Genomic DNA, 17,903 nt, shown 5'->3' on the forward strand with positions numbered 1-17,903 from the left:
TCAAATAACTAAAAGATTTAGATAACTATAACATTATTTGGAAGATATTTTCTGTTGATATTCCCAAGTTAAATTAATTCAACAACTGAATTTTATCTTTTAGCTTTTCTGACTTTCCAAAATTATACATAAGCCCTGAATTTCTTCTATCTGCACTTTAGTCCCTTTTGAATTTCCCAAAATTACACTAGAAGTCCCTGTTTGACCAGACTTTGACCAGAGAAGGCTTGTTGACCAGCTTTGACTCATATGGTCGTGGTCAATGGGAACTCGCCACTTGTCACCCCATTTCCCACCCAAAATTAGGGTTTTGCAGATTGGGGAAAAGGGCTTTCTCTGTGCCGCCACTTTGCCGTCATGAGGAAAATAGGAGACGCTTCCGGCACCGCTATTGCGAACTGTCGTCGTTGATGGAGGAAGAAAAAGGGAAATCCGCGATTTCCATGGTGCTCTCGATGGCGGCAACAATTTTGATTTCTGTTTCTGGATCTGTGTTTGCTTTGCAGGTAGTGGAGAAGATGAAGAAGCAGCAATGGGTGGGAGCAAGGCGTGAAGAACTCACGAAGAAGAAAGGTTAGGTGATGGTGGACATATTCACCCAGTGGTGGCCTCGCGACGATGGTCTTCGCGATTTTGGGTGACTGACGGCGAGACTCTGTGGTGGCCTGTAGTGGCGCGGCGGCAAGGTGGTGGAAGAAGGTGATGCGCGGCATGCGGTGGCTGCCGTGGAGGATAGCGGCATGGTGCGCGACGGAGGAGGAGAGTGACAGAGGGCTTGCAGCTCTGGTTTGGGGTTGGCTGCCGAGAAGCTCGCGAGGAAGAAGATGGTGGCCGGCGACGTGGTTGTTTGGATATACGGCGTGGTGGCGCGATGATGTGAGGAAGATGGTTATTTTCCGGTGACGGGGCGGCATGGTTGAGGCGTTGTGGTGGCGGAAGTGGTGGTCCGTTGATGCGCCGACAAGAAAGGAGGAGATGAACGGTGACCGTGGAGGTCGCACGGCAGCGGCGGACGGCACCATAGGTGGCTAGGGTTTGGATTTGGGAATTAGGGTTTCTATGGAGATGATGATGATGGGGCAGAGGGGGGTGATGTGGCAACATGTGGTTGGTCTATTTGGTGTGCAGAGGATTAATGACGTGGCAGCTTCTTAATGGTTAGATCTGTGTTTGGAGGATTTGGACACGTGGCAGAATCTGGTGGAGTTTGGCTTAGGAGGGGTAGGAACAAGAAACTTAGGGGGGTGTAGGAGAAAAGGCTTAGTGTTTGGGCTTGGTTGTTAGCCTGTTTCAGAAATAAGAGTGTATGTAGAGAGTTTAGGAGGAAGTGCAAGGGTAAAGTCTGTCTGTTTAGCCCATTTGTACATTATTTTCCAAATAAAACCTGATTTTGGGCCTTGAATTGCCATTTGCACCAATAGAACTTATAATTTCAACTGCAAACATAAGAATTTCCAAGAATAATTTATGCAATTAAAATCACTTTTTAAGTCCCTTTTAATTTCAAACACAATATATCAAATCATCACAAATCCTCTTTAAATCAATCATTCAAGCACATGAATTTCATCAAAAATTTAATTTTAAAGCATAAATGTAGGCATAAATATCACTCATCAGACTTAGACATGCTTTTACTGAGACATGATGGTAATTATTACTCTACAATCATATATCCCCAAAAACCCTTTCTTCCTCAAAAAGTTACCTCCTTTTTTACACCATATAAACCAAGCGTGTAACCTAAGCTTTTCACACTCTCTTTCAAAAGACTCTCGAGCTTTGAAATTCTTTCAAGCCTTCAGCACTTTGCCTTCCCTCAACATTCCTCTAAACCTCAACTCTCACAAATGGCCAATCAACTAAATCTGACTACTGAAGTAGCTTACGCCACAACAAGAAGGGCATCCTTCCTTATTTCTCACATGATGAAGAAGAAGAAGAAAAAGAAGAAGAAGAAAAAAAGGATAAACAACGAAGTGACCTTCAAAAACTTCGCTCTTATAGATTCAACATCCTCATTGATGTCTATAGAAGTGCACCCAAGAAACTTCTCAAATAGGACACTCTCATCTTCCCCAAGTATAGTACACAATATTCAATATTACTTGATGCTCATATATTTAACCCTCTTGCGCTTAAAAACCATGGATGAACTATAAACAAAAGATATCACAAGCAAATGGTGTTATGGTGAATAATAGTGTATATTGACTATTAACTTATGATTTTTGGTTTTGATAGCTACGGTTATTGTTTTTTGTTGAATTTTTTTACCACTGCTTAGAACTCATACTTCACAAGAAAAACCCAGAAGCCCTTATGTTGGGTCTATGTGAAAAGTTTAAAAATTATTTTGAAAGTAAATTGTCATAGATCTTTAAACGATTATAACTTTTGCTCTAGTTGGCAGATTTGGTATTATTTTATTCGATTTGGGGTAGAAAAAAATTTTCAAGCTCGTGATAGTTGGCATGGCCAGCTATTCCTTCTAGATTTAAAAAAAAGGCCATTTTCTATTTTTCGTCAATTTATTTTGTTTTTTTCAAACATTGTAAAAATATTTCACATACTTAGACTTTGAATTTTAATCCAAACTTTTTTGTGGGGGTTTCTCATGATGTTTTGGTGCTTTGAACAAATTTTCAGGTCATTTGGAGTTTTTTTGAATATACTCTAAATTTTATCCTAAGTTTGGATGTATAGGGTGTATGAACAACAAACAAGTTCAACAATGTCAATATCAACAATACCAACAAGTTCAACCAATTTATAGTCCATAAGAAATGAAAATGAAAACAAAACAAAACTTCTTGAAGGTGAGTTCACTGAAATAAAGTATTGACACTAGTGAGAAAGAAATGAGAATGTGTCTATGCTTCAAAAGGTACAAAACTAATCAGTCAAAATAAAATAAAATCATACCTAAAATAATTAATTAATTGTTACACTTTAATTGTTAACCTTAGTTAATTATGATTTACCTCTATTTTATGATATTCTAGCCTATGTGGTCTAAAGCTAACCAAGAAAATCTCGACCTTATAGATCAAACATGAAATCAACAAAATAGATTGATGTTGAAGGCACCAACCGAAGAAGATTATCTCAAATACATATAATACAAATAGATGAGAAGATTTTATAAAATAAACTTGATAATAAAAAAATATATTTATAACCTGATTTTTATTAATAAAATATTTAAGTATCATTTTATTCAACCAACTTAAATACTCATTTTCTTAATCTTCACGCAAATATTATTTAATTTATGTTTAACTAATGCAATATGCTGATAAAACTTATTATTTATATAATGTTGATCGAAATAAATAATGGCAATATTTAAAAGATTTTCCTCATTCTTTTCATCTTATGCATACTTTTATATTTTTAGTGTTTTCTACTTTTCTTTTCTTTTTTACTTTTGTAATGTTGAATTACAAGGAAGGGTTCAAAATACTCAAAACTTTCGAAAGCTGTGAGACAAACTAAAAAATGTTACAAGTTGTAAATTTTTTTAAAAAAATGTTACAAGTTGTAAATTTTTTAAAAAAAATGTATAATGTACATAGTTTTCTTGGGGGAAAAATAAAAAAAATATTGTAAAATTTAAAAAATCGATTAATGCGTAGTTTAAATCATAAAAAGGTTAAAATATAGTAATTAAGCATATAAAGTCCTAAAACAAACTAAAAATACAAATATCCATGTATCGATCTTTTTGCTCAAAGCAGGTGTGGAACACAACACTGGCAACACGATACCACATGCGTGCACATGATGACACGTGCCTTTCTCACGTAAACCCGCTTGGATTCGTTTTTCCACTCTCCTAGATTCATCTCAGGTTCCACCAAATTCTATGGATGTCATTGGTTGTCACATGCCACGTCAGCAACACCGCCTCTGATATTCTCAACCCAAATTTCTTCCTCCTTAAAAATTAGAACTTAAAATCTCCAATTATCAACAAAAAGAAAATGTGAACAATTTATTAATTAATTTAATTTATCTTTTTATGTCATTTGATTTCTAGTTTCAACTCTTCAATCCAACTTTCATCTAGACAAGTTTCTCTTATTGGTGTTTTGAATGGCCAAGTTACTGTCTCCAGTGTACACAGAACCTCTCAAACTGCATAACCCATCACAGAAATTTTGTTCCAGAAGCTCATGGGGGATGCTGCCAAAAACTTCAACCCACATGAACTCTGTGACACACAATGGCAAACGAAGAGGGTGTGGTAGGGTAAGAGTTGCTGCTGAGGAAAAATCGTTTTTAACCAGTGACACTGTTGCAGATGACTACTATGCAGTTCTGGGTCTGGTAATGTATATCACACTTTCATCTTTCCTCTGTTTTATTCTGCTAAAAATATCATTAAATGGTAAATAATAGTGAAATGAATAAAAATATTCTTTTTATGAGTTTTATATAATTTTACCTAATATCATTTGTTATTAGTTGATAGAGTAAATAATTTATTTATAATACATCGAAATTGGGTCAACTGATTGGTTGTTTGTTCCATTTCACCAGCTTCCAGATGCCACTCCTGCACAGATCAAGAAGGCCTACTACAATTGCATGAAAGCTTGCCATCCAGATTTAAGTGGCAATGATCCTGAGACAACCAACTTCTGCACGTTCATCAATGAAGTGTATGGGGTGCGTTTCATTTGAAGATTAGAAAGTTTAAATCTTGTGAAAACTGTTATTCAAGTTTGTTTTGTATATGTATATAGTAAACTGATAATTTCAGTGCAGGTGCTCAGTGATCCCATTCAGCGCATGATTTATGATGAAATTCATGGGTATTCTTTGACTTCCATTAACCCTTTTCTGGATCAGTCTAGTCCAAAGGATCATGTTTTTGTTGATGAATTCAGCTGCATAGGTACTGTTTCTCATTCTAGAAACTATGATGTTATCTTATATGTTCATATTGTTGTGCATTTGAAACTGTTATTAGTCTAGCAGGAGTTGGTAAAGCCAAAGAGACAATACTGACATCTAAAATTTGCAATGCTTCATGTGTTGATAGGCCAAGATGTTGCTTCATTTTATTTGTTAGATCCTCAACTAGAACAATTACAAGGCATGTTGTGTAATTGTACTTGAAATCCTTGACAGGCTGCAAAAATTGTGCCAATGTGGCCTGTGATGTGTTTGGAATAGAGGAAGAATTTGGGAGAGCCAGAGTGTACAGCCAATGCGGGAAACCTGACTTAGTTCAACAGGCTATTGATAGTTGGTATAATCCATAAGCTGTATTTTCTCATATCACCCACTTTTGTGTCCCTAGTTTCCATTAACATGATTAATTTTGAACACATTAGATGTTATTTATAAACCATCTTGTGTAAAGATTGTTTCAATGCAATTTATACGTAGGTTAAATATGATTTTAGTATATAAAATTTGACACAAAATTAGACTTTGTCCTAAGTGAAACTTTCATACATTTTGGCTCTCATGTTTTAAAAATAATGAATATAATAATTTTAATTTAATTACGTTAAATACTTTTGACACGTCAAACCTGTTTAATACATTTAAATTGTTTACACAGTTCAATACGCTTCTGCTTCAATTTCAACTAAGAAATGAGTTTTACAAGTAAAAACAGTTTAAATAATTGGACTAAAAGAATTCTATTGATTCATTTTTAAAGTTTGGAAACCAAAATATATCAAAGTTTCAAACAGGAACAAATTCTTAATTCGTGTATGATACATAAGGTATTGTATACAAAAGAATGAGAAAAAACAGACAATTGAAACGTAAGAGGTTATAACTGTAATAGACATATATCAGTTTTTTGTCTGTTCTGTTTTTTTGGGAAAATTGTTGGGAAGGGCTGAGAGAAAGTTCTCTCGAAATACCAGTGGTATCTACTATAAAGATACAATTGTGTTCTGGGCTATCTTTTCCTGTCACATTAATAAGGAAATAGTCAGTGTTCAATAAAGAAGTATATCCAGTGTATAGTTGAAAATATCAGTTCTATCACATGGATTTTTGAAAACATATTTAACTCTTTAAATCTCTACTGCTGCCATGAGGTACTCGAGTTTTCAGACCAGTGCTATGACAAAAGCACTGCTTGTGAACTTACTAGGCTAATGGAGATTTCAGATAATAATTTAACAATAACTTTTTGTGTTTTAGCCCTGTTGACTGCATTCATTGGACATCAGCTGCACAACTATCGTTGCTTGAAGACGAAATGCGCCGTGTCGAAAGAGTCAATGTAAGCAAATTTACAAAGTGTTCTTCTGGATCCTTTTGTCCTTGTAGTCTATATTCTTAATATATTGTGGTCACTTCTTATTTTTCTTCTGTTAGATGGCTACTGATATATCAGAAACAGTTTTAACCAAGCAGCATATGGTTTTAAGTTTTCAAACCAAAATTTAAGCCTCAATTTACCTATGTGAATTTAAAAAAAAAAAACATGCAGTTTGAGTCTAATAATAATGATCATGTTCTTTTTGTAAACTGAGAGTTTAATCTTTTAGATAACCCATGGGGTAAACAAGGTGGCTCATTTTATACAAAATGGTAGACATTATAATCCCATCACTAAATCCAAATGATTCAGGATTAGCAAAATATGTTCATGCTCTAGTTAAGCTTTTTGTGTACCATTAATCCATCTACTGAGCAGAGAAATATGAACAGGTTGCCCTGATGCTTTCAGGAATGGGATCAGCATCAACTGATGTTTTCAGAATGGTAAGAATAACTCTACTGGGTTATTTAAATGTTTAGAGATTTTCTTCCAAATTTTTAACTACATTAGGCTATCTTGGTTTAAAATAAGGTTGCAATCATCATCTTCTTCATACCCCACCTCATGGCTGATATTTTCCAACTTCCGAAACAATGGTTAAAAAACGTCTTGAAAACATGGCTGAAGAAAGCATTTTTTTCAGAATATTTCGTAGCAGAATTATTGTTGAAAATCTTTTAATCACTATGCTTAAGATGGTAGTGTTTAGCATATATGTAATGTACTATTTGTGTACTTTTTCCCTTAACACGATTTAAACATACTAAATGACAGGCAAGTTCGCGATGGGAAAAGAGGCAGGCAAAAGTCCTGGTAACAACTCACTCTCAATCACCTTCTTTTCATAGTGTAGTGGGGAATCACTTATGTTAGGAAGTTACGTGTATATGAGAGGAGAAAGAGAAATAATTAGAAGTTAGTTAGCCTAACGGCAATAACAGTTAGGAAAGGCGGGATGGGTAGTATAAAAGAGTGAATAATTGAATAGAGAAGGAGGTTGTTGTGTGAGTTGTACAGGAAGCGTGATTCCTGTAGGGGGAGGTTAAGCTCTCTAGTTGTATCCAGACCTTGTATTCGTGTTTGTGAATAATTCAACGAGAGTTATACAGAAGTTTCTGGTGTTTAGTGTGTGTTTACCTTAGGTTCTTGAATTAGGAACCTAACATTTGGTCCGACCTGCCGGATTCCAGAGAGGGGTTGACGGAGATGGAGAGCAAAACGGAGGGAAGGTTGGAGAACCTTGAAATTACGGTAGAAGGGATTAAGGCGGAAACCGCTGCGATACGACGGGACATGCAGCAGATGATGCGGATCATGGGAGGAGGAGCGAACAATCAAGATGGAAGGTCTGACGGAAGCAGTAATTCAGTGAACGATAATCAAGAAAGACGTGACCAAGGTAGCTTCCAACAGAATTGGCGGAAACGGGTGGACCTACCGGCGTTTGAGGGAATGGAGCCGCACAGTTGGATTAGTCGGGCAGAACGTTTCTTCGACATCCAGAAGGTAGCGGAGGAGGACAAGGTGGAACTTGCCTACATTAGCATGGAAGGTAGTGCCAGTTATTGGTTTAAGGTCTGGAAAGATAAGGCAATCGATCGTTCGTGGACTGGTTTGAAGTTGGCATTGTTGAATCGGTTTGGAGGAGGTTTCAGAGGAACCGTATTCGAACAGATGGCGACGCTACGACAGGAGGGAACGGTAGAAGAATACGTCAGAAATTTCGAAATCTTGCTGGGCCAAACCCATGGATTGGCGGAAGAGTTAGTATTGGGGTTTTTTCTCGCGGGTTTACGAGAGGACGTTAAGGGACAGGTTCGTATCCAAGACCCCCAAGAATTCATGGTGGCGGTGAGAGTTGCACGGGACGTGGAGGATGCCCTGTTCAAAGCGCGGGGAGGGGTGTGGAATGGCTTTAGGCCGAACACCACGAGTACGCGGGTTTCGTCAGCGGTCGTTCGAGGAGATGCCGATCGGTCATCGGTGAATCGACCGGAGGGGACGGCGAACAGTGGCGCGAACAGACGAGAAGGAGGGACGACAAGTGGTAGTGTAAGGGGAAGTACCGTCGGAGGTGGAGATAACAGGGCGCGAGCGGTGCGCAACTTACCTTACCCCGAATATCTGAAGAGGAGGGAAGAAGGACGCTGTTTCCGGTGTGGGGGTCCTTTTGCGCCGGGCCATCGTTGTGCCGAAGGGAGCTTGAGAGTTTTGTTGCTGGCGGAGGATGAGGAGGACGGCGGCGATGATGAAACCGATCAAGAAGTCAAACCGATGGAATTATCCGCATGCTCAGCGGGGGGTTTAACTCAACCTCGAACAATGAAGGTGAAGGGGAAGATCGAAGACCGAGAGGTGTTGGTCCTCATTGATAGTGGGGCCAGTCACAATTTTATTAATCGGAGGTTGGCAGAGGAGTTGGAACTAACTATTACAGATACGGCCCCGTATACTGTAAGTCTAGGGGATGGACAGAGAAAGATAACAAGGGGTTGCTGTGAGAAAGTCGTCGTTGTTCTGGGGGAGGCGGAGATTGAAGAGAAGTTTCATCTCTTTGAGTTAGGCGGAGTCGATGCTATATTGGGGGTGGAGTGGTTAGAAAAATTGGGTGAAGTAGTGTTAAATTGGAGGGCAATGACCATGGGGTATTGCACGGGGGGTAAAAGGGTGGTGATACACGGAGATCCTGCTCTAACCCGACAGCTGGTGGAGCCACAAGCTTTGTTGAAAATGACAGATGCTGAGTCATGGCTGATTATTTGGGAGTTGGGCCGAGTGGAGAATGAGCTGGACAGGGAAGAAGAAGTGGATTTGACAGAAGCACAGAGGGCAGAGATGGGGACGCTTCTGCAGAAGCACTACCGTGTTTTTCGAGAAGTGCAGGGGTTACCACCGACTCGAGACTTGGTGCACCGGATACCATTAAAAGAAGGAGAAAACCCAGTGAACGTCCGCCCCTATCGTTACCCACATCTGTTAAAAGGCGAAATCGAGAGGCAAGTGGCTGACATGTTGCGAGCGGGAATAATACGACCCAGTTCGAGTCCATATTCCAGTCCGGTGATACTGGTACAGAAGAAAGATAAAAGCTGGCGTTTTTGCGTGGACTATCGAGCGTTAAACCGAGCGACGATTCCAAACAAATTTCCCATCCCTGTCATCGAAGAGCTCCTGGACGAGTTGAGAGGGGCTGCTTATTTTTCGAAGATCGACCTTAAAAGCGGCTATCACCAGGTCAGAATGGGGGAAGAGGACATACACAAAACGGCATTTAGGACTCACCAGGGCCACTACGAGTTCCTCGTGATGCCCTTCGGTCTCACGAATGCACCGTCAACGTTCCAGAATGCGATGAATGAACTGTTGCAAAGGTACTTACGAAAATTTGTATTGGTCTTCTTCGATGATATTTTAGTTTACAGTGCCAGCTGGGAGGAGCACCTGGGACATGTAAATATGGTGTTGGAAGTATTAGAAGGAAGTGACTGGATAGCTAACAAAAGGAAATGTGAGTTTGGGAAAAAGAAAATAGCGTACTTGGGGCATCAAATTTCAGAAGCAGGAGTTGAAATGGATGGGGACAAAGTCAAGGCCGTGGTAGAATGGAAAGAACCGAAGACTCTGAAAGCATTAAGGGGATTCCTAGGTTTAACGGGGTATTACAGGAGATTTGTGAGGGGATATGGAAAAATAGCTAAGCCTTTGACTGAGTTGTTGAAGAAAGGCAAATTTTTATGGTCAGAGCAAGCCAGTCACGCCATGGCAGAACTGAAGAAGGCGGTCACTACAGCACCAGTTTTAACTTTGCCTGATTTTAATCAGGAGTTCCACGTTGAATGCGTTGCCTCAGGAGGGGGAATAGGAGCTGTACTCACCCAAAGCAAGAAACCCCTTGCGTTTTTTAGCAAAGCACTGTCCGAGACTTCCATGAACAAATCGGTATACGAAAAAGAGTTAATGGCGTTAGTGTTGGCCATCCAACACTGGAGACCTTATCTACTAGGGAGGAAGTTTGTGGTGCATACTGATCAACGCAGTTTAAAATATCTATTGGAGCAAAGGATTACTACATATAGCCAACAAAACTGGATAGCCAAGTTGATGGGCTATGACTTCGAAATCATGTATAAGAAGGGGAGTTCCAATACGGTGGCTGATGCTTTATCAAGGAAGGAAGCAGGAGAAATGGAGGAGGCAGAGTTACGAGGGATGTCCAGGTCCTACTGGCAGGATTTTCAGGAGGTATTAAAGGAGGTGGAACGAGATGAGACGCTGAAAAAGATAATAGCTGACATTCAGGGGGATCCCGAATGCCATGCGGCGTATACTCTAGAGAATGACCGCCTGCACTACAAGGGGAGACTTGTAATATCCGAAACATCTACCTGGATTCCCAAACTATTGGCTGAGTTTCACGTAACGAATACCGGGGGACATTCTGGGGTATTTAGAACATATAGGAGGATAGCCCAGTCTCTTTATTGGAAGGGTATGAAGAAAGCTGTCACCGCTTTTGTGGCTGAATGCGTGATTTGTCAGCAGCACAAGTATATGGCAGCTTCCCCCCAAGGGTTGTTGCAACCTCTACTGATACCGCAAGCAGTATGGGAGGAGATCACCATGCATTTTATTGTAAAGCTACCTAAATCACAAGGTTATGATGCTATATTGGTTGTGGTGGATAGGCTGAGCAAATACGCACACTTTATGGCACTTAGACATCCTTATTCGGCTAAAACGGTGGCGGAGGTGTTTATCCGAGAGGTTGTCAAGCTACATGGGGTCCCTGTTTCAATTGTGAGTGATCGAGATCCTTTGTTCTTGAGTACGTTTTGGAGGGAGCTTTTTAGAATGCAGGGGACACAGCTCAATATGAGTACTGCTTACCACCCGGCCACGGATGGACAGACCGAGGTAATTAATCGGATTTTGGAGGGATATCTGAGATGTTTTTGCTCAGAGCAGCCCAAGAACTGGCATGCAGTGTTACCGTGGGCTGAGTACTGGTACAACACCAGCTACCAAGGAGCTGCGAGATGCACGCCGTTTGAAACGGTCTATGGAAGAGCTCCTCCATCCTTGAACAGATTTATACCGGGGGAGTCAGTGGTAGAGGCAGTCGCACAAGACCTCATGACAAGGGACGAGGCTTTGAGGCAACTGAAATTTCACCTAAGTCGTGCTCAGGATTTAATGGTGAATCAAGCGAATAAGAAGAGAAGAGATGTAGACATTAAAGTGGGGGATTGGGTCTATCTTAAAATTAGACCCCATAAGCAAGCATCCATACCAGTTCGTTTACATCCTAAACTAGCAGCTCGATACTTTGGCCCTTTCCAGGTGCTACAGCAGGTGGGCCCAGTGGCATTCCGACTACAGCTGCCAGAAAATGCACGTATACATGCAGTCTTTCATGTGTCACAACTCAAGAAAGCGGTGGGATCAAAGAAGGTTGAGAAGGGTCTACCAACTGAGCTACAAGCAGAAGGGCCTACATATTGGCCAGTGAGAGTGTTGGGGACGAGGCAACGACAGCAAGGGAATGAGAAAATACAACAGATCCTGGTACAGTGGCAGGAGGGTGGCAGCGAAGGAGCTACGTGGGAAGACGTGTTGACTATCCAAGATCAGTATCCTGATTTTAATTTCAACCTTGAGGACAAGGTTGCTGAAGAAGGGGAGGGTAATGTTAGGAAGTTACGTGTATATGAGAGGAGAAAGAGAAATAATTAGAAGTTAGTTAGCCTAACGGCAATAACAGTTAGGAAAGGCGGGATGGGTAGTATAAAAGAGTGAATAATTGAATAGAGAAGGAGGTTGTTGTGTGAGTTGTACAGGAAGCGTGATTCCTGTAGGGGGAGGTTAAGCTCTCTAGCTGTATCCAGACCTTGTATTCGTGTTTGTGAATAATTCAACGAGAGTTATACAGAAGTTTCTGGTGTTTAGTGTGTGTTTACCTTAGGTTCTTGAATTAGGAACCTAACAACTTATTTGCATGCTGTTATTTGTATAGAAATTATCACTGATTTGTCCAATTAACCTCTGGAAAGTGTAGGTTCTTGTGGTATTAAAAATTAAGGCAAAGTAACATTTTGATCACTGAAAAGCTGGCTGACATTAGTTTGCTCTCTTAAGAAATTTTCCTGACATTCATCTATTTCTTAAAAGATAGAAAGTGTCATTTGACGAAAGTATTTCACACCATCTGCAATGTCTCTTTCTCGTTAGAGAAAATTGTGATTCTTTGTTAGTTTCACACCATAAACATTCTTTTCTGAACAACTAGATATTCATGAGTGTTTTTTCAGGAACAAGCAAAATTGAGAATGATGAAGGAGAAAGGTTCTGCCGAAGCAGAAATGTTCTGGAACAACCTTTGGGGCAAACAAAAAGACTTAAGTTCAGGTACTGGACATGAAATTACACAAGGTTTCTACACATAATATTGGATATTTTATATAGTTCTTATCTACCAATGCTTTCCTATTTCAGTTGTTTTGTTTCAGAACTTTATTTCAGCAATTCCTTATTAGTGGATGGAAATTTACAGCTTCTAACCTTACTAGCTAGTAGCTATTAACAACTTCACACTGTCAATCAATCAGAAAACTTTCTAGATGAAACATTAAAGTGGTTATTAAAAAGTTAAACATCTTTAACACTGGCAATCTATGAGTTGATGACAGGTGAAGAAACATATAAATTATTATTGAATTCCAATTAAATTCAATTTCTCAGTATTATTTGTGAAGGTTATACTGTTCATGACAGTTACAGTCTTGAAAATGTTAACCATTATGCAGAGGAGGAAATCAAAGAAAGGGCAAAGAGGGCTGCTGCTGCTGCTAGAAGATGGAGGGAATACTCAAGAAGGGGTGTTGATAAGCCTCCCACATTCAAACTTCCAGAGGCAGCTTCCACCAAGGACTAGTGACCATTATTTTCCTTATACCATCCATTCCCATGTAATTAATTCATCCATAGCATCACAATGAATCTCATGAGTTTAATTCCCTTTAACAATCCCTCATTGTATATGCTGCAACACTAATTAAAGTAAAATTAATACTAGTGGATGATTTAGAGCAAATACAAGGATAAAATAAAAGAAAGTTAAGTTCAAAGCAGTGATGCAATTCCTTTGTCTTGTCTCTGCTATTTTCATTTAAATTGCTACGTTCAGCATAACTAAATCAAACTAACGAGTGCAGTGAAAGGTATTGCCGAAATGAGTAACAAAACATAAGAAATGCAGAACATTGGCCTTAAATCCCACGGATATGGCAAGTTCACCTGAAAAGTAAGATGATCTTACTTTTCTTAGGGTTTGACTCGACTCAGTCACATATAGACTTTATTAACTTTGGCTTGATCTAGGCGCAACCTCATCCAGCATGACTTGAATCAGACCCAATCCTGTTTATTTTGACCTAAGTGATTCGCACAGACAGACACATTTGATTCTAGTATATGGATTTTTTTTATTTGGATTTTTCTTTTTTTCTTTGAGTTTTATTTCTCTGATCCATGAGCTGAGCCAAATGTACAGATCTAGTTAGATCTTAGGCAAACCCTAAAAAACAGGAAATTTAGTTTTGGTAACCCATATAATCAAAGAAAGAAAAATAAAGAAGAGAGTTTATATTGCATAACACTATAAAGAATCGAATGATGATTGGGTGACAAGTGTTGATCATTGATATGCTGGAACAATCTTTGATGTTAAGGAACAACACAGATACTTTATGGAGATGGGAAAGTGATGTTTTGTTTTATCTAGGAGCAAGCAGTCATATCATAGTATATTGTTTGGATTAGAGTATTTATCGTAACGGTAGATATTTTGTTAAGGTTGATGGTGTCGTAAGGATTGGAAACTCTTGTACTCTTTATCCTCTCATTTTTCTTAATAAATTTTCTAATGTGAATCACTGATTATGTAATAAATTGTTCTTAATATATTGTATTCTCTATACTTCAGTAGCCAAAATATATATATATATATATATATATATATATATATATATATATATATATATATATATATATATATATATATATATATATAAAGATTGGGATTACAAGTGTGGTTATTTCTATTAAGCACTAGTGTAATGATTTTTGAAATCTCTTGTTACTCGTCGCTGGTCAGAGTAGATTATGAGATTTTATGGTCATTGGTTGAAATAAAATAAAGTGAGATTATATGTAAATATTTTAAAATATAATACAAGTATTTAACAATCATATTTTCTCTAATTTTATTTCTTGTACTTTTAACATAACTACCCAATTACAGTAGATAATTGCTATTAAATAGGTGACTCATAATCGCATCAAGCACACTATAAGTAGATAGATAATTATATAATGTACAATCATTCATATGAAAAACATTCTAGAATAGTATTTCAAAATAAATAAAAAACTAACTATTACATAACATATTTATCCATATTTATACTATAGATTTCGATGTAATATCAAATCTCAATTTACTTCTCTCATCCTCTTACATTATCATATGTTTATTTTGTGAACACACAATCACATTATCATATGTTTATTTTGTGAACACACAATCATAATAAGCGGATATCAAAACTACGACAAAATACACTGGAAGCTAAAGCAAGTTTAAATTATACTATTAGTTTTAAATACTAAATTTTAAGAATTAAACATTTAAACCTAAAGAATATCACACATACAATAGTTTTCATGGCTATTTTATATACATATCAACTTCTAACTCGACCTTTGGAGAACTAGTATATTGAGTAGAATTTGAAACCTTACACTTGTGATAACTCACCCTTACTTATAATGATATAATGATCAAGCAACACCCCTCTCAAAGGCTATGATAAGGTAAATCCTATATCTCTGAGATTTAATCTCCAATCAAATCTACAGATAAGAAACTTCTTCCACTCTCACAACTAAGTATCTTTCTTTGGTGAGTTCAATACTAGTAGAGTCAAGATAATTTTCTTTCAACTCCAATGTCAATGCACTTCACACATCACCACATATAGAAGTATTCCTGCCTTAGGAATCACTCCCTTCTCATTCCATATAAAAATCACAAGTTCAACCTATCCTTAAGATAACATGTAACTCTGGTAGAGGTAGGCAGATTAGATTAACTTTTAATTTGTGTCCCTCTACTACAGTACATTTAGAGTAAAATCTTGAGGTAGACACTTGACCAGAGGCTACAATTGATCAAATTGCAGTTTTTAACTATTCCACACAAACACTTGACAAAAAGGAGCGTGTTGCTCTAGAATCATATAGTACCCTCAAACACCTATTTGTGGCTTTCGCTCCAGATAAGGCATAAACTTTTCTAGCTGCCTTTCTCTCCTAGATGTAGCATCTCAAAGAACTTCAGAATTGAGGACAATCTCTTCTCAAATGAGGTTCATCACTATAAAACATTGTACCCTTCTAACCTATTACTATTGTGGATGAGAAGAAGATGTCCCACACATTTGGTTTGGTGGTCTAGAGTAAGTCTTTGTCTTGTCTCCATCCTTGGACGTACTCACACAAGGACCTCCTATCGATACCTCAACATCCAACTTTCTTCCTTCAACTTCTCTACCATCCTTGTTTTCTCAACCATAGAAACAATCATCTCCTTTATCTCTTGTTTAGGACCATTTTTAAAGTTTTGCATCTTTGCATTTCATTGATGGATTAAGTGTAAAAACGAGCTAGATGTTTAAACTTCTTGGCATACTCAGCCATTATCTTTAATTCTTGCACCAATTATAGTTCAATTCTTTGGCATACCAAACACTATTAGGAAAATACTTTTCTAGAAGCTTAACTTTAAAATTGTTCCATATGATTAGTGTTGAAATTATTGATATGGGGAGAAAAAAGGTTTAGCTTAACCCACAATCTCAATAATATCTGAGTTTTTTATGATGACAACACGTAATTAATAACACATGTATATTATGTGTTACATGTTCCATATTTACAAGTTATATGGTTTTGATCACTGTATTAAATATGTTTAAGCATATATGAGAGCATGTTTGTGTTGTTCATGGCATCTCACTGTGTTACATATGTGTTTTTATGTGTGAATGCATGACATATAATATTGAAAAGGAAAATCACAAGCACTTATGTTGAACTTTAAATGTGTGGCAAAACAACAATTTTAAGTCAACTTCATTATGGGGTGAATCGATTAAAACTCGTGTCTTTGCACAAACTTTTATCAAGTGTGCGAGAGTTTTCAAAGAGAAAGTTTTTCTAAACTATGCTTAACACTGTTGCATAATCGATTGCATGCGTGCTGTATTCGATTAAGTTAGTTATTGTTTTGAAATTCTGTTAATGTTTGACATAAATGTAACGGTCATATTTTTTATTATGTTGACCGAGCATTAAATGTTAGTCGACTGCATTAATTGCACATTCAATTAATTGTCGTGATTGCTGCTACTTGTTATAACAAAATTGTTATATTTGAATGCATTAATAGTTAAGTCGATTAAAATGCATCTGAGATGAGCTATTCTATAAATTGACTCAGATTTGATTTCTGTAAGAACTTTTGTGATTCTAACATTTTCATATCTTTTGCAGAAAGTTGTGATCTTATAGAAAGTAAAGAGAAGCTCCAAGAAACAAGAGTGACTGTGGTGATCATCTACTTGTGATTTCTTGAAGAGCAAGATTGTTGTGTTTTTCAAAAGCTGATCAACTTGCACATTTGGGTGTCATTGAGAGATCAGATTCTATAATCTTTTGAAGATTGGTTTGAAGTTTCCTGTTGTGATTACAGGAAGAAGAGTGTGCGGCGTTCTTGACTTTGAGAGTGTCTCAAAGGGTTTAGACAGTAGAAGAGGGGATTATTGCTGCTGGTCGTGTTGTGTATTGTCTATTTTTTTATTAGAGTGTTAGAGAGGTGTTTTATATTTTTGACGTGAGGTCGCTATAAAAGCCTTGTTGTAAAAACCTTAATCATTATAGTGCATTGGCTTCCTATGGTTGGAAGGACACTGGATGTAGGCTTGGTCAAACCAATATAAAAACACAGTGTTTGAATTTTCTCATCCCTACTCTCTTTATTCAATCGATTACGTGTTGTTCGATTATATTTCCGCTGCATTGAAAATCTTTTACCTTGCGATTCAAGAAAAGTATTAAAGCATCATTTTTGTGAAAAAGATTTTAAAAGATTTTATCTTTTACTTTTCACCAATTCAACCTCCCCTCTTGGTGTGAGAAATTGAGTCATTCTATTTTAACAATTAGTTTACCACTCTCTTCCATCATCATCTTCACACTTGCCTACCGATGCTCAGCTTCCCCAAATAACATATAGCTGGCATAAGTTATTTTATTTTATTCAGGGCACTAATTTGAATTAAAAACCCTCTCAAGATCCTTCAACCATTGATCTCCCCCATCAAGACTCACCTTCCCCTCAAACTTCAAAAGAAATGCTTTAGGAAGTCTTCTAAACTCTTGGTATTTGAAGACACATGGTTGGGTGTGTTACCAATGAGGAGCATTGGTGTCTTGAAGATAATGATTTTGATGATGCTACAAAGTGAAGAATATAAGATCCTTG

At 37.7% G+C, this 17,903-nt stretch overlaps 1 protein-coding gene across 2 annotated transcripts; it reads left to right on the forward strand.

Annotated features, from left to right (window-relative positions):
* The first annotated feature begins 4,011 nt into the window (after nucleotides 1–4,011).
* On the forward strand, nucleotides 4,012–13,437 carry LOC124821350 (chaperone protein dnaJ C76, chloroplastic-like). 2 transcript variants are annotated; one of them, XM_088092552.1, is made up of 9 exons: nucleotides 4,025–4,332; nucleotides 4,546–4,674; nucleotides 4,774–4,903; nucleotides 5,140–5,260; nucleotides 6,178–6,259; nucleotides 6,691–6,744; nucleotides 7,076–7,114; nucleotides 12,610–12,706; nucleotides 13,105–13,437. In XM_088092552.1, the coding sequence occupies exons 1-9, from the start codon at nucleotides 4,099–4,101 to the stop codon at nucleotides 13,230–13,232; spliced, it is 1,014 nt and encodes a 337-aa protein (XP_087948678.1). In that variant the 5' UTR covers nucleotides 4,025–4,098; the 3' UTR covers nucleotides 13,233–13,437. The 2 variants fall into 2 exon arrangements, with proteins under 2 accessions (XP_087948679.1, XP_087948678.1); XM_088092553.1 differs by lacking the exon at nucleotides 7,076–7,114 and having other exon boundaries at nucleotides 4,012–4,332.
* Nucleotides 13,438–17,903: the final 4,466 nt, after the last annotated feature.

The sequence above is a fragment of the Vigna umbellata genome, chromosome 6 (assembly GCF_029865625.1).
Source record: "Vigna umbellata cultivar VRB3 chromosome 6, Vumbellata_1.0, whole genome shotgun sequence".
Lineage (NCBI taxonomy): Eukaryota > Viridiplantae > Streptophyta > Magnoliopsida > Fabales > Fabaceae > Vigna > Vigna umbellata.

Bases quoted from the DNA above. Each gene is read 5' to 3' on its own strand.
- LOC124821350 (XM_088092552.1), top strand. From the start codon at position 4,099: ATGGCCAAGTTACTGTCTCCAGTGTACACAGAACCTCTCAAACTGCAT. The intron at 4,675-4,773 runs GTGCGTTTCATT...ATTTCAGTGCAG, and splicing joins TCATCAATGAAGTGTATGGG to GTGCTCAGTGATCCCATTCA. The intron at 4,904-5,139 runs GTACTGTTTCTC...AATCCTTGACAG, and splicing joins TGATGAATTCAGCTGCATAG to GCTGCAAAAATTGTGCCAAT.